This window comes from Bos mutus, chromosome 9 (assembly GCF_027580195.1).
Source record: "Bos mutus isolate GX-2022 chromosome 9, NWIPB_WYAK_1.1, whole genome shotgun sequence".
NCBI lineage: Eukaryota > Metazoa > Chordata > Mammalia > Artiodactyla > Bovidae > Bos > Bos mutus.
This window is the reverse complement of record NC_091625.1, coordinates 86,050,255-86,071,434: the sequence shown is the minus strand read 5'-3', so window position 1 is coordinate 86,071,434 and position 21,180 is coordinate 86,050,255. Positions and strand designations below refer to the sequence as shown.

General features: G+C 44.9%; 1 protein-coding gene across 2 annotated transcripts in view; it reads right to left on the bottom strand.

The window, feature by feature from the left end:
• The window catches only part of UST (uronyl 2-sulfotransferase), a 317,125-nt gene that overhangs the window by 88,866 nt on the left and 207,079 nt on the right, over positions 1–21,180 (bottom strand). For both annotated transcript variants that reach the window (XM_014477904.2, XM_070376839.1), the window contains exons 4-5: positions 14,942–15,021; positions 4,005–4,158 (exon numbers count right to left, since the gene is read on the bottom strand). In XM_014477904.2, coding sequence (XP_014333390.2) covers positions 4,005–4,158; positions 14,942–15,021 — 234 coding nt within the window. The remainder of the gene's footprint in view (positions 1–4,004; positions 4,159–14,941; positions 15,022–21,180) is intronic.

Below are 21,180 nucleotides of genomic sequence, written 5' to 3'. Positions count from 1 at the left end.
AACTTAGCAACTGAACAACAACAACTAATTCAGCCACTCTTCTGAATTCCAGGGACAGAAATGGAACTCTGATCTTATCTTGTTCTCAAAGACCTTGCTGGATGTTGGGATGAAAGGACAAATGTGAAGACATTATACCACCCAGAGAAATGACATAGCCAGCCAGCAGTTGGTGGGAGCACTGAAGAATATTGGAACATCCATGTACAGTTGGGTAGGTTGTTCACTGCACAACTTTAAGGTCTCTTTCTCTCTCTCTCTCTCTCTCCCCCAAAGACCCTATTTTCAATCAAATCCCCTGGAAACTTTGAGTGTGGGGAGGCTTGTGAGACTTCAGAACAAGAACCAAGGTTTCAGACAGATATAAGTCTAGAGCAGGAAGGAGGAGTCTGGACTCCCAGAAAAAAGGGAGAGAATTGCTGAGGGTGTCTGTGGGCTTGTGAGATGATGTATCACCTGCTGGGAGGGAGGCTCAGCTTTCTAGAGGATATTCAGGAGGAAGAATCACTGATTAAGATGTGTACAGTTTGTGACAGGGCTTAATCTCCAAAATATACAAACACCTCATACAACTCAACAACAGAAAAACAAACAACCAAATTGAAAAATGAGCAGAAGACCTAAATACACATTTCTCCACAGAAGAAATACAAAAGGCCAATAGGCACATGATAAGATGCACAACATTAATAATTATTGTGAGTGGTGGTTTAGACGCTAAGTTGAGTCCGACTCTTTGTGATCCCATGGACTACAGCCCACCAGGCTCCTCTGTCCATGGGATTTCCCAGGAAAGAACACTGGAGAGGGTTGCCATTTCCTTCTCCAAGAAATCTTCCCAACCCAGGGGTCAAAACAAGGTCTCCTGCATTGCAGGTGGATTCTTTACTGACTGACCCACTAAGGAATCGCTAATTATTAGAGAATTGCAAATCAAAACTACAGTGAGGTACTACGTCACATTAGTCAGAATGGCCATCATTAAAAAGTCTACAAATCACAAATGCTGGAGAGGGTGTTGGAGAAAAGGGAACCGTTCTACTGTTGGTGGGAGCGTTGGTTGGTAAGTTAGTGCATCCACAGTGGCAAACACCATGGAGGTTCCTCAGAAAACTAAAAATAGTATTACCATACGATTCAGCAATCCCACTCCTGAGCATATATCCAGACAAAACTCTAATCCAAAAAGATCCATGCACCCCTACGTTCATAGCAGCACTATTCACAACAGCCGAAACATGGATACAACCTGAATGTCCATCGACAGAGAAATGGATAAAGAAGATGTGGTACATCTAGACAGTAGAATACTGCTGCTGCTGCTGCTAAGTCGCTTCAGCCGTGTCCGACTCTGTGCGACCCCATAGATGGCAGCCCACCGTCCCTGGGATTCTCCAGGCAAGAACACTGGAGTGAGTTGCCATTTCCTTCTCCAATGCATCAAAGTCAAAAGTGAAAGTGAAGTCGCTCAGTTGTGGCCGACTCCTAGCGACCCCATGGACTGCAGCCCACCAGGCTCCTCCATCCATGGGATTTTCCAGGCAAGAGCACTGGAGTGGGCTGCCATTGCCTTCTCCGAATCAGCCATAAAAAGAATGAAATAATGCCATTTGCTGCAACATGGATAGAACTAGAAATTATCAAACTAAGTGAAGTCAGAAAGAGAAAGACAAATGCCATATGATAACCACTTATGTGTTATTTAAAATTTGACACAAATGAACCTATCTGTGAAAGAGAAACAGACTCACAGACGTAGAGAACAAACTGGTAGTTGCCAAAAGGGAAGGAGGTGGGGGAGGATGGAATGGGAGGTTAGCGGATGCAAGCTATTATATAGAGAGAGGATAAACAAGGTCCTACTGTATAGCACAGAGAACTATATTCAGTATCCAATGATAAACCACAGGGGAAAAGAGTATCAAAAAAATGTATATACATGTGTGTGTAATGAATCACTTTGCTATACAGCAGAAATTAACACAACATTGTAAATCAACTATACTTCAAAAAAAAAAAAAAACGTGTGTCTAATTGGGGGCTATTCATTTTATTTCTCAATTCAAAGTTATCACAGCAACTCACAGGGCCTTATATGGTGCGTGGTCTCCGAGACTTACCTCTGTAAGTTCACCTCCCTGCCCCCACCCCTCACTCTATACCAGCCACCCCCTTTCCCTGCTGGTTTCTGAACGACAGGCCCAAGTGTCCACTTCAGGCCTTCGCTCCAGTTCCCCTCTCTACTTGGGGCGGCGTTCTCCCAGCCAACTGCGTGATCAACTCTATCTCTCATTCTAATCATTGCTGATATGTCGGATCCAATGCCTTCCCTGATCTGCTTATTAACATCGCAGCCGGTCCCCTGCCCGCCACCACCCCCTGCCCACATGACGGATTCCTGGGACTGCCCGTTCACTTTCCCTGATCACTTTTCACCTTCTGGTAGACTATCAATTTACTTATCACCTACATTAATATTTGAAGAGTAGGATTCATAAAACTTGTTTCCAAATCTTTGGTTTTTTGGCATCCTCTGCTGTAACTTGGTTCTCACTAGTATCAGATTGAACTGAAACTTTGAACAGAAACTTTGCAAGATATTTTGATTACATGGAATATGCTCTATGTTTTCAAAAAACACAACAGGCTAATCGGGTCCAATACAAACAATAAAGACATTATTCTTCTAGTAAGTGGTTCTACACTCTGAATATGTACTTGTCATTAAAAAAATATGTGCTTGTCATAAAAAAAAAATACAGAGCCATATTCATAACATATAAAGGAAAAGATAAGAGTTTTTGCCATCATAATGGAAAGAGAAAAAAAGTAAAAGGCACTTTAAAAATATATCATCAGAATACTCCCCTGAAGCATTAGGCAGTTGAACAAATGCTGAATGGCCAGTAGAAAGCCTTTGTTTCTAGTCTTGGCCCATCTGTAACTAGCTGTGCAGCACTGGATAAGATACTTCTGTGCATCTCAATTTTCTCAACTCTAACTGTGGATTTTAAGACATGAAAATGATATTGTTGAAAAATGCTCCATCCTCCAAACGCATGCAGTTATGCTTTTTAAAATCACATGAGGAAAGAGAACTTGTGCTGGAACTGTAACACTACTCTTCTTTAGCTGACGGATGCTTCTGTGCACAGCAGTGGTGGGCATGGCCTCTGTGCTACGTGCCAGCAGTAGAGGCAGATTTGCACTGAGCCCTCCATACATTCTTCTCTCTCTTCTGGGCCTGAGAGCCCAGGATGGTCTGGCTGAACCCAACAGGCTCCTGCAGACACAGAGGCCAGGGTTTCAGCCTCTTTAACACCAGGCTCTAAGCCCTCAGCAAGCGTTTGTCAATCCAGGTCACAAACTAGTGGGAAACGCATCTTTTATTCTGGAGCTGACAGTAAGGTGCACTATTTTCCTCCATTACCAACTCCGAGCTGTGGAAGCAACTCTTGGGATCAAAATCAACATCCCTGTGACATTGAGGGTCCCAAAATAAGGTCTGGAAAGGCCAACAAATTTCACTGAGATGCCTGATTCTTGTGTGCCGTGGTGGAAGGAACCTTGGACTCGGAGTAAGAGGGCCTGGAAACAGTCAGTCACGGCTGTGTTCACATTCTTTTGGAATCTTAGGGTCCTCATCTCAAAGTACCCCTCCCTCATGGGGTTGTCATGGGAATTGAATGGGATGAGGTGTGAGTAAGCACTCTGTGACCTTTTAAGAGAAATCCCCGAATGCACCAAAACAAAAGTGCTGGTCAGGATTCCCTGGGAAAGACTGTTTTTTTCTCCAGGACCTGAAATCAACACTAAAGAAAAACTGAGGAAAACAAGATTAGAAAGTCATTTGAGAAAATGTTTGTTTGGATCTGAATGATCTGGAAAGTTAATTTTTCACTGGTAAAAACTTGCTTTCTGAAGCGGTACCCTCATCCCATGGAGCCCAAGGACCAGATGGCCCTGGGCGGGGGGTGCTACATATCTGAGGCGACAGGACTCACCAGGTAGCGCTCCTCCTGCCTCATGCTTGGGGTGCGAATCATGTGATTCTGTTCTCCTCGCCAGTCTCCAAACCGACGGAAAAAATAGTTAGATAAAAACCGGTTGACAGGATCTCTGATGATGTTGATGTAGACAGGCTGGTCTCCTCCAAACCTAAGATGCACACAAACATGGAGCGGGTTACAAACCATCCTTTCTGGAGGAAAATCAAGCCCACGTACACACTGGTTCCCCTCTAGGTAAACACATCATCACCAGAGGACCCCGTCTGCTCAGTCGCTAAGTCGTGTCCAGCTCTTTGCAACCCCATGAACTGCAGCCCACCAGGGTCCTCTGTCCATGGGATTCTCCAGGCAAGAATACCGGAATGGGTCGCCATTTCCTCCTCCAGGGGATCTTCCTGACCCAGGGATTGAACCAGCATCTCCTGCACTGGCAGGCGGATTCTTTACCACTGCGCCACCAGGGAAGCCACTGCACAGGTACCAGTGAACAATCAAACCAGCAGGCAGTGTTTCCTGGTGGAGACACTTATTATCCTGCAGGATATTCCAAGAAGTTACTGAGAGGCTGTGAAGACTGTTCAGGAGTCAGCACTGTGCAAAATGCAGAAATTGTCACCGTGAAGGTATAGATACGGTCTCGATTTTCTCACAAGGCTAGAGGTCCCCAGGGAGGGGCCACACTGAACTGGGTTTTGTATCTATTACCAGCGTCTGGAACAGACCCACTGACCCTCATGGAATGTTTTGACTGCCTGGTAAATTCTGAATGCCTCACTGGAGGATATGGTACTTATTCTACATTCTAATTAGAACAGTCTCAGGTTAGGGGCTCTGTAGGAAGTGGAGAATAACAGCCAAGATGTATTAAATGCTCCCTGTTCACCTTGCTGTAAATATTTTGTAACCAACTCACTGAAGCCTCATAACACCTCATGTGTGCATGCTAAGTCACTTCGGTTGTGTCCAGTTCTTTGTGACCTTATGGACTGTAGCCCACCAGGCTCTTCTGTCCATGGGGTTCTCCAGGCAAGAATACCAGAGTGGGTTGCTGTGCCCTCCTCCAAGGGGGTCTTCCTGACCTGACCCAGGGATCGCATCTCTTATGTCTCCTGCATGGGCAGGTTTGTTTTTTTTTTTTTTTTTTTTACCACTAGTGACATCTGGGAAGCCCCCACAAAACCTCAGTGGAGTAGAAATCGTAATTATCTTCATTTATACTGGGGAAATGGAGGCAGGGAGCGCTTAACTTGTGGCTGAGCCAGGATATGAACCCAGGCAGTCTGGCTCCAGAATCTGTGCTCTGAACCGTGGAAAGAAGATTCCAGAGCTGAGGCAAGTAATAATGTAAGCAATAACGTGAACACAACAAAAATCAATATAATTGTCCTCAAATGATGGCGAGGGGTTTCAGATAAAAATAAAGCCAGTGTCTAGGTGTTGCATTTTAATTCCTTCCACAAAGGGATTAGACAAATGCACTGAAATCTGGTCTAAGAGCAAGGCCTTCCCCAGGCAAAAGGATCAGGTTGGCTAAATTTGTCTTAAAAATTCCTCCCCCTTCTCTTTGAACTGCCTGGAAGCAATGACCCTGAAGAGACTGGGAGAACACTCGGAGCTCTGGGGACCTCCTGAGGGGCCCACAGGCTTCTCTCACCCCATGACCTTCTGATGAGGACACCCAGACATTCTGTCAGGGGTCAGAAAGAGCTCAGAGAAAACAAACTGACGTGACCCTGCTCCCACCTTTCCAGCTGGCAGACTCTTCATCTTTCAAAACGCAGCCCAGAGTCACCGCCACATCCCTCCCCAGTGAACTCCCATACTCGTGTCGGTCCCTTCCTCCTCTGGCTCCAAGTGCTCTTTCCAGCACTGCGTGTCCGGGTCTGCCTCTCCCATCAGACTTGTGACTCCAGAAGCCAGGAACAACGTCCTTAGACACAGCGTGGTACACAGTAGGCACTCAACCAATGAAGACATGAAAACCAGGGTGGCTGTGTCTCAGTTCATAAATTTCAGCCACGATTACAATGCTCTGGCAGTGCTAAGAACTCGTCTACCAATGGAAGAGATACAAGAGATGCTGGTTCAATCCCTGGATCGGGAAGATCCCCCAGAGGACGGCACGACAACCCACTCCAGTATTCTCGCCTAGAGAATCCCGTGGACAGAGGAGCCTGGTGGGTTACCGTCCATGGGGTTGCAGAGTCGGACACGACTCAAGAGACTTGACACACGCACGTGGGAAAGGAAAGTAGATATAATGAGTCACGGATCCTGTTTATTTTGTGTATTAATTTACAGAATGCTGTTCTCTTTGTGTGTGTGTTTGAATTTTTAAAGAAAATCTTCAGAGAGAAGAATCCAGAGGCACATGAAGGAATGACTCTGATGGTGTGATTTCAGGCACCAGGCGTGTGAATGCCATTCCAGACACTGGAAAACAGTGTTCAGGAGCAGGGTTAGCCAGGCCAGCACAACTCTTGTCAGATTCCAGACGTACACAAGGTGACATTCACACAGCTGCACGAACAACTAACTAGTTCCAGAAGTCAGCTGTGCATCCTGGATAAATCAGTCTCTTCTTAATTAAACTGGGCTTCATATCCATGATAAAGAGCAACCAGAGTAGTAGGGTTAGGGATTAGAAAGACAAAGCATGCAGATGGTGAATGCAATTCAACCCTCAAACAGCAACGTGCTTTTAAAAACCTCAACTGTACTTCCGTGGTCTTGTAAAGAATGACTATGTTAATTAGCATAAAAGCTGGGTCCTAGGATTCCCTGCAGGGCAGTCCACCAAAGGGTCCTTTAGGGTCACAAAGAGTCAGACAAACTGAAGTGACTTAGCATGCACGCACGTCCTCTTACTACAGTAGTTTTATATACTTATGAGAGGCAAATTATGAGTTTATATACTTATATAAAAGTATTAGTTGTGGTAAAATACACAGGCAAAATTTACCTTTCCCACTACTTGTAAGAGTGTATTTCAGTGGCATTAAGTACATTTACACTGTAGAGCAACCATCCCCAGAACCCATCACCCACCTCCAGAGCTTTCTCATCAGCCCAAACTGAAATTCTGTGCCCATTAAACAATAAATCCCGTCTCCCTGCTTCCTCCTCACCCCTGGCAAGTTCCATTCTACTGAAAGTATATCTTCTTTTTCATCTCTGACCTAAAAGTAGAGGTTAGTCCTTGGGACTTCCCTGGTTGTCCAGTGGTTAAGAATCATCTTCCAATGCAGGGGATGTGGGTTCAATCCCTGCTCAGGGAATTAAGATCCCATGTGCCACAGAGTAACTAGGCCTAAGCTCTGTAACTAGCGAAAGCCCATGTACTGAAGACCCAGCACAGCCAAAAAAAAAAGTAGAAGTTATTCCTGGGCTGTTCAGATCAGATCAGATCAGATCAGTCGCTCAGTCATGTCCGACTCTTTGCGACCCCATGAATCGCAGCATGCCAGGCCTCCCTGTCCATCACCAACTCCCGGAGTTCACTCAGACTCACGTCCATCGAGTTGGTGATGCTATCCAGCCATTTCATCCTCTGTTGTCCCCTTCTCCTCTTGCCCCCAATCCCTCCCAGCATCAGAGTCTTTTCCAATGAGTCAACTCTTCGCATGAGGTGGCCAAAGTACTGGAGTTTCAGCTTCAGCATCATTCCTTCCAAAGAAATCCCAGGGCTGATCTCCTTCAGAACGGATTGGTTGGATCTCCTTGCAGTCCAAGGGACTCTCAAGAGTCTTCTCCAACACCACAGTTCAAAAGCATCAATTCTTCGGCACTCAGCCTTCTTCACAGTCCAACTCTCACATCCATACACGACCACAGGAAAAACCATAGCCTTGACTAGACGAACCTTTGTTGGCAAAGTAATGTCTCTGCTTTTGAATATGCTATCTAGGTTGGTCATAACTTTCCTTCCTTCATCAAAAAATGAAGAGTATCTGAGGCTAGTGGCCCAGGCTTTGATCCCTGTTGGTGAGTGACTAAGGAGACGCTTTGAAGTGAGAGAAAGACCATCGTGGAAAAGGTTGTAGTCGTTTGGGGGGCAGGGTGAGGGGCTGCTGCAGGAGGAGGAGGGGGAGGTGGTTAGTTAAGGCCCTTTTCGGGAACAAGTGGAAGGGTCTCCCTCCAACCTCACAACCTCATTCAGTGGACACTGCGGTCCTTGGCGCCCATGACAGAACCTGCCATCATGCCATGCAAGCAGAGGCTGAGCCACTCAGCGCTCCCTGAGTGTCCAGAGGTAAGAGGGGCGGGAGCTTCTGGCAAGTCGCAGGGGTGGAGACAAGTGGGTGGGGGTGGGGCACCTGAGGTCAGCTTCCTGCTGGGAAAGGAAAGCCGACACCAGAGGCAGGAAGCAAGTAGATGAGGAGGAGGAAGGCCCTTTGAGGGGGGCAGTGAGGTGGGCTCAGGGCAAGTCCTTGATGGGCCGGCCAGATGTGTGGGCTCATGGGGCCCAGAGAGAGACCACTCACTGTGGAGGGAAAAGAGAAAAGGGGGACAGCGCCATTTTCAGAAGATGAGCCTGGCCTTGTCTACACAGGATAAACTCACAGAACACCCTCATTCTGAAAATCGAACTTTCAGGCTATGTTTAAGTGGGTAAAGACAGCACTCAGTAAGTGCTAACATGGGTTCTGTCTGATGCCCTCTCCAAAGCTGGAGGCATCTGTCACCATTACAAAAGATTTGCAGGACACAATTAAAAGGGATGACTTTGCAAATGAGAATGAAAACAGAGTCAACGTTTAGAAATAAAACGTGGAAACCCATTTGAATTATGGAATTAGCAGGATCAGATTTGTTTTGTTAAATGAGGCCATCAGGGAGCAGACCTTGTTCACACTGGTAACCAGGACCTCCCCTTCAAGGGAAGAACGTGTCCACAACTCACATGGTGTCCTCGGATGCACCCTGCCTGCTTCTCTAGCGGTTGATTGATTTTTACATGTTTTGCTTTCTCAAGTTAGTGCTGGCGTTGGAGCCACCATCAGAGACAAACGAGGAAAGAGAAATGGATGCAAAGAAGGGTGAGGGGGTCATGGGTGAGAAAGGAAGAGACAAAAAACAGGGTTAAGAGAAGTGGTAGTTTGAGGTCAGAAAATCTCACCATTCACTTTGACTATTTTCATAGCATTGCACTCTGACACAAGCCTTCACAGTGTTTTCCCTGCAAGACCCAAGTTGAGGGTCAAGGGAAACTGTAGATTGGAAAAAGAATTACTTCCCCCCACCACACACACAAAAAAATCTTAGAAAACAAACGAAATGTGGGGGGCAGGAGCAGGGAAGATGAATTGTCTGTCATAGTCTTGATGATCTAAGACATACGTGAAGAGATGGTCTTGGGAAGTTGAACTTTTGCAAAAATTCTAATTCTATAGTTGACTTTGACAACCGCGAACAGGCTCATGAAACCAGAGTACACAAATATTAAGTGATGTACTTAAAACATCACAACAAAATAGCATCTTTTAGGCCAAAATAATTTCGATTCAGTTCTCTAGGTAGACCAGGTGAAAAACATTTGTCTGGCCTGAACTTTCAGATGGCTCAAAAACTGCAAGAATGGCGAAAATCTTCAGAATACAAACCAATCTGAGGCTTCTGCTGACATTGTAGTGTTTATCTCCTCTGGCAGGAAGTCTTCCCTGAGGCAACTACAAAAGAACCAGTTTGGTCTGATAGTATTGTTTTCCACAGTTGAACTGATAAAAATGGATATGGTGAAACTGTTCCATCTAGGTGCCAGGAAGCTCAGCAGTAAAGAATCCGCCTGCCAATGCAGGAGACGCCAGAGACTTGAATTCAATCCCTGAGCTGGGAAGATCCCCTGGGGAAGGAAATGGCAACCCACTCCAGTATTCTGGCCTGGGAAATCCCATGGACAGAGGAGCCTGGTGGGCTACAGTCCAAGGGGTCGCAAAGAGTCGGACACGACAGTGCATGCACCTTTACCTTTATTTTAGGTCTAAAAAAGGGAGGAAAAGATGGAACAGGACAAGATGCCTAGACGATGAATAAATGAAATTTATTGAATTGTCAGAAACTCGAAGGGTAGCATTTTACATCACTCGGAGTATCTAAATTCCAAGATAAGAATACCATATTTACTGGAAAAGAAGAAATAGGGGGAGATTCATTTTGGTATAATGCCATACACTTCATGAGTTCAGAACATAAATGTACAAAAGAAAGTGTTGGGAACAAGGTTAGACTTTCATTCTTACATTCTGCTCCCCCACAAGTGTTTTGCTGCATGTCAACAACGTAAGGAAGATTAGAAATAAAACATCAAATAAGAATATTAGGTTGCAGCATCAATTCTTCTCTTAATAACCTCTTAAAACAATGTTTCTCTTGAAACAATGCCTGTCAGCAGCGATCAAGGTAGATGCCTTAAGAGCAGCTTAATTTTCTCTATGTCTTATAATTCAAAATATAGGACTCAGTTTTAAAAGCATATGAAAGCCCTCTTAATGAGTCCCAACATAGATGTTTTACTCTGTTAATTGTATAATTGGGGATTTTCCTTACATGCCCATGGTTCACTGTTTATACCCAAGAAATTTTCCTGAAAGAAAACTGTTCCCTTGAAAAAGAAAGGCTGATGATTTAATTGCCATGTTTAGTAACAGTCCTGTAGCGTATTCAAGTTCAATTTGTCCTTCTCTGCGTGTTTATGGAGGTCTTGTAGCTGAGGCCATGGGCCTTGTGCACGTGGGGTGGGAAGAGGTGAGACTGAGCCCACGGGCAGCAGGAGTTTACTCCAGCTGAGAAGAGGGTGAGACTGGGCCCACGGGCAGCAGGAGTTTACTCCAGCTGATCAGACTGGTCTCTGTTTTTCCTGCTTACAGCTCATCACTGCCATTCCACTTCTGCTGCGCCCACGCTTGAGACTCCCATTTACAGGGTTCCTTTCCATCTTTCTCTTTGCCCAGTTTTCTCTTATGCCGGTCCCTGGGCTGCCAACGCCCCTCCCCTTCGTTGGTCCACAGCTGGCCCATCGGCGGGGGCTCCTGCTCCTCCACTTCCCCTGGGAACACCCGGTGATTCTTTCTCCTAAACTCATCATACATGCCACTCCTTCCTTAATGGAAGAAGAACTTGCAGTTCCCTGAAGGCAAGGACATTTCTTTTCTTTTCTATATTTTTAATATTTATTTATCTATTTGGTTGTGCTGGGTCTTAGTTGCTGCATGCGAACTCTTGGGGCTTCCCTGGTGGCTCCGTGGTAAAGAATCCCCCTGCCAATGCAGGAGACACAAGTTCAATCCCCGGGTCAGGAAGATTCCCTGGAGAAGGAAATGGCAACCCACTCCAGTATTCTTGCCTGGAGAATTCCATGGATAGAGCAGCCTGGCTAGCTACAATCCATGGGGTCTCAGAGTCAGACATGACCTAGCGACTAAACCACCACCAGGGGAACTCTTAGTTGTAGCATGTGGGATCGTGTTCCCCGACCAGGGATTGAACCCAGGCTCCCTGCATTGGCAGCGAGGAGTCTCAGCCACTGGACCGTCAGGGAAGTCCCAAGGACAACATTTCTTGCTCCCTGTAGAAGCCCCCGTCCTAGTGCAGGGTCCTCAATATGTATGTATTTAATTGAACACAATGGGATGGAGGGAGGAGAAATCAGCCAGAGCAGAGCCCTGACCTGAAAGTGTTACATTAGAGACACGGTGAGGCTGCCTCCAGGTGGCGCAGTGGTAAAGAATCCACCTGCCAATGCTGCTGCTGCTACTGCCAAGTCGCTTCAGTCGTGTCCCACTCTGTGCGACCCCATAGATGGCAGCCCACCAGGCTGCCCCGTCCCTGGGATTCTCCAGGCAAGAACACTGGAGTGGGCTGCCATTTCCCTCTCCAATGCATGAAAGTGAAAAGTGAAAGTGAAGTCGCTCCGTAGTATCCGACTCTTAGCAACCCCAGGGACTGCAGCCCACCAGGCTCTTCCGTCCATGGGATTTTCTAGGCAAGAATGCTGGAGTGGGTGCCATTGCCAATGCAGGAAGATACAAGAGACGTGGATTCGATCCCTGGGTCAGGAAGATCCCCTGAAGCAGGAAATGGCAGCCCACTCTATTCTTGCCGCAGAGTTGGACACAACTGAGCAACGGAACACGAGGCTGCATCTGGACAGGAGACAAACTGGGGGTTCAGACTGAGGCTTCTACAGAAATGTTTTTAAATGTCACTTTGAATACATATGATACCCTTCTCTCCAAGAACTTGAAGGGCTTTCCGTCAGGGGTTTTAAGCATCCCAACAAACCAGGGGTGGGCGGGAACTGTCCCTCCCCTGGAGATGGGAACATGGAGATTTCCCCTTCCCACCAGAGAGACTAAGGTCGACGGGAAGGTCTGACACCCAGAGATCCTGACAGCCAGGCCGACACTTTCCCTGGGATGTAGTGTCCTCTAAAAGGTGTTTATCATTTTTCTCTTTTCTTTCAGAACTCAATCAATCAAAAATAAACTCTTGGGCTTGTATTTGATAGTGGAGGCCAAGATAAAATACGGTCAACCATACTGTGCCCAGCTCTGCTGATCCAATTAAGGTACTGGTGTTGGTGTATTAATTAGAATGCTATAATATCCTGAGTTAACTATGAAAACTTGTTGCATTGCAATTTGTTTTGGTTGTAAAGATTTGCCCTGGAAGCAAGAGGAGTAAATGAATGAGGTTTGACAAATCCATGGTTAATGGGTTATGGGGAGGGATAAACTGAGTGACTGGGATTGACATATGCACACTTGTATACATAAAATAGATAACTAATAAGGACCTAACTCCAACACTTTGGCCAACTCAAGCGAAGAGTTGACTCACTGGAAAAGACCCTGATGCTGGGAGGGATTAGGGGCAGGAGGAGAAGGGGACGACAAAGGATGAGATGGCTGGATGGCATCACCAACTCGATGCAGATGACTTTGGGTGAACTCTGGGAGTTGGTGATGGACAGGGAGGCCTGGTGTGCTGCGATTCATGGGGTCACAAAGAGTTGGACACGACTAAGAGACTGAACTGAACTGAACTGAATAAGGACTTAGAGCACAGGAAATTTTACTCAATACTCTGTCATGGCCTACATGGGAAAAGAATCTAAAAAGAATGGGTATATGTGTAACTGATTCACTTTGCTGTCCAGCAGAAATTAACACAGCCCTGTAAATCAACTATAGTCCAACAAAAATTTTAAAAAGAGGAAGAAAGAATAATGAATGAGGACGTCAAGGGTGACGCAGAGAGAAGGGAGGAAGGAAGTGCATGAGAGAATCAAGGGGTCAGAGGGGCCGTGCTCTGCTGTCTACAAGTCGTAAAACACATGACCCAAAATAGCTACCCAGTCCTCGTTATCTAATTATGTCTAATTATATGTTCTTGGCCCCAGGGAAGTGGGAGACAGGCACATACCCTGGACAGTGCAGTGACAAGCCACTTTAGAAATGTGGTTGGAGACACAGCTCTTGTGGAAGCGGTACACATACTCCCATCCCCCATTCCGGCCACCGAGGATAATCCAGGATAATCCGCAGGTGTCCTCTTCACCTGTTCACCAGCCCAGAGAACTTTGGGTATCAGAGAGGCTGGGGAACTTCAGGGGAGACTTGCTTTCAAAGATAAGGCAGCAACTCCTCTTTGCTGCTTAGTAACTGGCTTTGCTGAATCTGTCTCTTTACACTTCGTTTGCACAAGGCTCGCAGCACAGCAGGAAAGTTCTTTGAAGGCTAAACTCTCCTCGCAGCCCTGCAGACTGTTAGGCTTCCTGCGGCAGGGCAGCCAAAGCGCTGCCCAGGGCAAACTCAGGCCTCCCTGGTTGCTGGCCCTCGGGGCCACGAGGTCAGCACAGATAGGATTCTCCTGTGAGCCTGTGAGGTCCTGTTATCCCCATGGGAAAAGCAGTGAGGAAAGGGCTGGTCAGATGGCTGATGGGGAGGCCCAGGGTCCGGGGCTAGTCAGCAGATTGGCCCGGGGACCTAGTGCTCTGTCAACCTCAACTGTGAGCTCAGACAGGCCCGCCTTAGAGGAGGACTCTGAGAGCTACAGTAAAGTACAGTGACAAGAAATCTGTGCTAAGGGATCCCTGGGGAAGAGAATGCCCAGAACGTGCAGTTAGCAATTTAACAGAGGATCAAAACACATAAATTTGAGGTTTGCATTAGTATCAAAAGGTCCTTGCGGGTGAAGAGGAAAAAAACACAGATTTCTAAAATACCCACCAACATCAAACATGCAAGGTTTAGAGTAATGAAATGGAGTGTTCAAAAGGTAGAGAAAGAGGCTGGGCCTAGCTTTGTGATGGCTCAGCGGGTAAAGAATCTGCCTGCAATGCAGGAGACACAGGAGACATGGGCTCAACCCTAGAGCCAGGAAGATCCCTTGGAGGAGGAAATGGCAACCTAGTATGCTTGCCTGAAAATCCCATGGACAGAGGAGCCTGGCAGGCTACGGTCCATGGGGTCATAAAGAGTCAGGCACGTCTTAGCAACTAAACATACGCACAGCACACACAAAATACACATAATTCCACCTCCAAGTTATTCCCAGAGTCCTGTGTGGGTGCAGGTTGTATAAAAATGTGCAATGAAATATATCTGCTAAAATATCCATCTCTTGTCTATTTTGTTCCAATACAAAATCTTTTTTTTTTGAGAACTATAAGGTCAAGTGGCTTCTCATTAAAAAATTTTTTCAAGTTTTCACAAGACTTAAGAGTAGTATTTTTAGAAAGAAATGAAGCTTTTAACCAAATATTTCAAATTTTGATCCCTCTACTGAAAAAATAAATGGATTAAAAATGTCTTTTGAAGGGCAATTACACTACCTTGGAAAGGAAGGTAGATTTTAAAGTAATTGTTTGTTAGAAGGAGACTAAGTACCCAAAAGAAATGAAAGAACCATTAAACTGAAAAATATCTTACCTTGAGAAATTGAGGAAATGAACATGTCGGGTGAATAAATAGGGCTGTTCGGCAGTACTTATATTTTTAATCAGTTCCATCTATTAAAAAAAAGTACAAAATTAGCATATATAGGATTTAATTTACCAAGCTATATTAAGCTAAAGGTTATCTCCCCAACTCTTTTTTTCCTCACTTACTACTTCTTGAACCAGGCTAAACAGCTATGCTTTGTGCTTATGAACTTTACATAAGGCTCCTTACTAAATAAAATAAAGAAGCTCTTGCAATGTGCAGTCCTGAATTTAAGTTAGTTAATTGCCATCATGAAATAAAAGTGACAGTTGAAGTAATTTTAACTGGAGAAGTCAGTGTGTTGCTGTCCTGAAATGCAAGTACGAAAATGCCTTTAATCCTCCCCTTTAAAGTCCAATCAAGACAAAGGTTAATGATTAGTTTACATTTCTATAATGATCTTACTGGGAAATACAGAAGCATTTGAAACTAGTTCTGTAGAATTGAAAAGTAGAAATAAAATGAGGCACTATCTCATTATTTTTCCCTTTGATTATAAAATTTACAAAACAAGTATTTCAGAGGGAACACGTAACACCCCCCCCACCACTTCCCAAAAAATGTTCTCGGGTTTTGGTGGGTGGTCATCTGAATTATTTATTTGCAGTTATCAGCAAGGCAAAAAGTAGTTTTAATTTGTACAAACTAACATTTACAGTCTTCTGGAACATGTCATGATACAGAAAACGTTTAGTAAAATCTGTTAGAAATTCCAAGCATTCTTATGACTCCCTGACTTCCTGAATTCCACTTTCCTTAGATTTTCTTATTTGCCCCATCAAAGCTGACACTCTGGAATTTTTAAGCAGCACATTGAAAATCGCTACTTTGGACAGACATCAGAAGGGCAGCACTTCATATTTTATGAAATAGCTCAAGTTGAAAACTGGAAACAAAAACGGTCATTCATGTGTTAACTACAGTAGCAACAACAATAAAATGGGAGTCTGGAACTCTAGGTTTGTCTCAAGCGTGACGGAAACCTGGTCTGCCTTGTTCCCTCCTGTCTAGCTTGGAGCTGACACACACGGAAATGCTCCATAAATATTTGTTAAATGAATTAATTCCAAAGAGTCCATGACTTACAGATGGTTACTCTAGGACGTCGTGGCCTAAACTCTTTCATTAGACATTCGTGCTCACAACGACTGTTTGAAGAAATGAAATTGAATTTTAAAAGCAGATGACTTGCAGTTCATAACCCAGGGCTTCTGTTCGTCAGTGGCAGGCATGGGTGAATAATGGTCTGCCTGTCCTCAAGCTTGCATGTAAAAGGAAATTGAATCCTGCCTCTTTATCTTCTGTTTATCCTTTACAACCCCCCTGCATGCTCCAGAGCTTGTTTTTGGTTAATAAAACTTCCAGCTTCCTTCACATTATGAATTTTGATTTTTGATAGATCTACCAGCAGAATTACTGATTTGGGAGCACAGCCGAAAGTAACTGATTGCTGAGGTTGTCTGCTTAGAAGCATAACTGTGTGTATGTTTAAAATAGTGACCATTCAATGCCTTAATCTTTAGATTATTTTTCTTCAGCTATTTCTTTGTACACATAGAGTAATATGAGAAAGCCATCTAGGATTACACAAGACTGGAAAAATGGGTCAGAAGAAAACCTGTTTCCTTCACATATTCAACATTATATTACATTCTCTAAACACATGTCAATGTGTTAAATTTGAGAGAAGAACAGTAGTGGTTAGATTTTGAGAACAGTGTCATAATAGTCATAAAGCCGTCTATTTCACGAGGAAAAATGGATTAGTGATGACAGTGCATAACTCTTTCTAGACATCTCTTTAAATAGAGAATAAAGTTACTAATGCTTGCATTTATCACATTAGTATAGGGTAGTCAGACTGTACATTTCAGCTCTCACGAATTTTGTCCTGCACACGAAATAGGAAAATCCACATAAAGTACCACAATCTTCAGTCCACGGCATTGTGTTCACAGTTTGTGAAGATGGTGTCATCTGGCCATCTTCACAAACGCTGTGCATGCTAAGTCGCTTCAGTCGTGTCTGACTCTTGGCGACGCTATGGACTGTAGCTCGCTAGACTCCTCTGTCCACGGGATTCTCCAGGCAAAAATACTGCAGTGGGTTGCCACGCCTTCCTCCAGGGGATCCTCCCGACCCAGGGATCAAACCCGCGTCTCTTAGATCTCCTGCACTGACCAGCAGCTTCTTTACCACTAGTGCCCCCTGGGAAGCCCTCACAAATGCTAACCTTCCCCATTTCGAGTGACAAGCAGCCGGCTCCTGAGCACCTGCTGGCCATCACCTGAGTTCCCCCTTGGTTTTCCCAACGCTGCCAGCAGCCTACATTTCTCTCACCTGAGTCTTATCTGTGTGAGTGGCAAAGACATTACTTAAAATTATCACAGGAACTAACTCTCCTTTGCCTTGGCTCATGCAGGACCACTGCTAGCCTTTATTTTGATTCCACTGAATTCATTCATTCATTCAGCATTTATATTGGGTGCTTACCAAGCCCTGGAGATCAAAACCTGAATAAAATAAATGGGAAGACATAGAAAGACAAGACAGTGGAATGTGTCCTAATGGTATCCCCAGATCTACCCTGGCCAAAACCACACTCTTGATCCTCGTCCATCTTTACTCCTTTCTGGTTAATGGTTCTCTCTATATCCTCACATTTGATTTGGGTCTTTCCTGGACTCCCATATTCAATCCCTTGCTGAGTCAAGTTAATTTTATCTTTACTATTTCCCTCAATTGACCCTCAAGATCCCACATCCTATAGCCAGTCAAACTAGAGTCCTCCATATTCCTTCCATACACCATGTCCAAGACTGACCATGTCCAAACTCGGGCTCAAGATTCTTCTTCTAGAATGTTCTTCCTCTTCTCTCTGCATGTCCACATTCTAATCACTCTTTGCTGCTGCCGCCAAGTCACTTCAGTCATGTCCGACTCTGTGCGACCCCATGGACTGCAGCCTACCAGGCTTCTCTGTCCCTGGGATTCTCCAGGCAAGAACACTGGAGTGGGTTGCCATTTCCTTCTCCTTTACAACTAGCTAAAATGCTTGCCTCCTCCAGGTAGCCTTCCTGAAGTTTTTTCACTCAACAATCATTGATTTTCAACTATGTCAGGCTATGTGCCACTCTGGATTGTGGCTTTAAAATAAAAGATTTGGTTCTTGCTCTCAGGAAGCTCAGAGACTTGTGGGAGAAGTGGATAAACAGACAGGTATCATCATGTGATAACGATCATGGGATAGAAAGCATGGAGGTGGGATGCCTGTCCCGACCTGCAGATGGAGAGGTAATGCTTTGGTAAGGAGGTGTTTCTCAGTGGTTTCCAAGGATACACAGGAGTCAATAAGAGAAGAAAGGGACTCTCAGCATGGCAGACAGAGTGAACAGCAGATGCAAAGCACAAAGCACAAAAATGACTTGGCTATTAAAACTGCCAGGCGGGCAGGCACGGAATCAGCAAAGCAGTGGACAAGACTAGAGAGGAAGGTAAGAACTGGGTAACTGAGGGTCTTGCTGGTCTCATGAAGGATTCCGACATTTATCTACAGCCAGAAAGGATTTTTTTTCTTCTCTCAGATCTAAGGTCAGGTGAAAAAGAGAGTAAGGATTAGAAGCAGAAAGTTTAGTGAGGAAGACAGAAATAATCTCAACAGGAAATGATGAGGTCATGGACTCATCACTTCTCAGTGTGGTTCCCATACCAGCTACATCAGTATCACCTGGACACCTGATTATGTTGTTTGGTCTCTAAGTCGTGTCTGACTCCTTTGTGACCCGATGGACTGTAGTCCACCAGGCTCCTCTGTCCGTGTGCTTTCCCAGGCAAGAATACTGGAGTGGGTTGCCATTCCTTCCCCAGAGAATCTTTCTGACTCAGGGATCGAACTCGTGTCTTCTGCATTGGCGAGGAGATTCTTACCACTGAGACTCCAGGGAAGCCCAGGACATGTGTTTAATAAGAACACAAAATCTCAGGCCTCACTCCACACCTATGGAATTAGAAGAAACTCTGGAGGTGGGGCCCATCAATCTGCATTTTAACAAGCATGCCAGGAAACCCTAAGGCTCAACAGGTTCAGAAACAAGGAATGAGGTTCAAGGAAGTGAAAACAGATGGAGAGATTTGGGTATATTAAGGAGGGAGACTGTGCTGAGACTTGTAGCAGCTGGCAACATAAGGGAAGGAGAGGGCATGGTCAATGGAGCTTCCTTTTTAGTCCTGGCTGGGGTCTGAACATGTGGTGGTACCCATTCGTGGAGATGGGAAACACTGCAGGAGGAAGGAATCTGCCTCCAGAAGGGAGGGGAAATGGGTTTGGTTTTGAACATCATTGGCTAGAGATATGATTGTCTTCTTTAACTTCCTGCGGCACTCTGAGAATTTTCTAGGACATGCTCCGTTTACGTTACGTTATAGCTGGGTTTGTGTCCTGGCTTTGAACCAGATTGAAAGCTCCTTGAGGGTGGTGGCCAGGTTTTATTTATCCCCCAGAAAGCCAAGCCCAGGTGCCTACATAGAATACATACCCATAACTGTTTATGCAATAAAGTACCCCCTTTTGGGGGCTTCCTGAGTGGTGTTAGTGGTAAAGAACCCACCTGCCAATGCAGGAGATGCAAGAGAGGTGGGTTCGATCTCTGGGGGCAGGGGGAAGATCCCTCGGAGGAGGGCATGGCACCTCACTCCAGTAATCCTGCTTAGAGAATCCCATGGACAGAGGAGCCCGGCGGGCTATAGTCCACAGGGTTGCAAACAGTTGGACACGACAGAAGTGACTTAGCATGCACGCACAGACCTCCTCTAGAAAAACATTATTGGAGTTAAGAAATATACAGTTCACTGAAGACAGAATTATCACCAAGGCTGTGAATTCAGGCTTTCTGGGACAGATTTGTGCATTCATTACCGTGGTGTCACATGGAGCTAAAAGTTGTACTATTTCACCATCTAGGATGTAACAACACAAAACAAACCATCGTTTTCTGAGTGTTTTCCAGGCTATCACTGAATCAAGATGCTCTTTATGTACATACTGGCATTTCATCTTTAAATGACTCCATGAGTTAACTATCATCCAGGGTTTACGGGTTAAGAAACTGAGGCACAGAAAAGCTGCATAGATTGCTTACGATCTCACCACTACAACCAGGTGGAGTGAGGATTTAAACCCAAGTCTACCTGACACCAAAAATCCTGCTGCTTATCACTAAACTGCAATCTCCTCACCATTCCCACTGCTTTTTGATCTATATATAACCTGTTAAAATGGGAGGAAGGGGTCGGTTAGCAAAATAACTCTGGAGACTAAAGAGGGTTTATGAAGATATGAATTTTCTATCTTTTTGTGATGGGTTTAAAAATCAAAAGAAAGTTCTAACAGATGGAAAAGCATTAAAAGTAATAAAAATAAAAGCATCAAAATATCAGAGAGAATATTTTTTAAAGTTCTCGGTGGGAAAATAGTGCAACAAGCCAGGAATGAATTTAAAATACTACAAATAAAAAGAATGAAAAATAACTCTGTAATGGAATGGATCTAAAAGAAGAAGTTGAATCACAGCACATCTGAGAATGAGATAGAACTGAAGTTTAAAAAAAAGAGGCAAGAATCAAACAGAATTTATAATGTAGAGGATGTGCCAGGCAGTAGCTTTTAATCTTTTGCTTTCAACCTAACTGGCTGAGATGACAGAGCAGAAAACCTTTACCTGCAGTTCTATAAACACAGCTAGTTAGTAAAAGACTTCCTTGGGAGATGCTTGTCAGCCGTAACTGACAGAGCATTGACCCTACTCTGATCTGAGTTCTTGTGTCACTCGTAAACAACTAGATGTCCCATAATTTTGCACAACATCTTAAATGAAAGAAAAGACATGCTTTTACACATCAAAGCCAAATAAGGAGTAGCTCAGAAGAGAACTCCTTGGCCCTTTAACCTCAGAGGCCAGGAGGATGGCTGTGGGCTCTGGTTACCTCTCCCTCTTCCTCCTGCATGAAGAAAGCCCCTTTTGAAGGAGGTCGGATGGCCCTCCCACCTTCAGCTCCTCACTAAGGAGTCAGTACAACACATGCCTGCAATGAAGAAGACGACCACCAGGGGGAGTAATGATGTGACCAAGGCAAGGAGGCTGCATCTGAACAGAGAAAATCAACTTCGCGGCTACAAGTTGAACCAG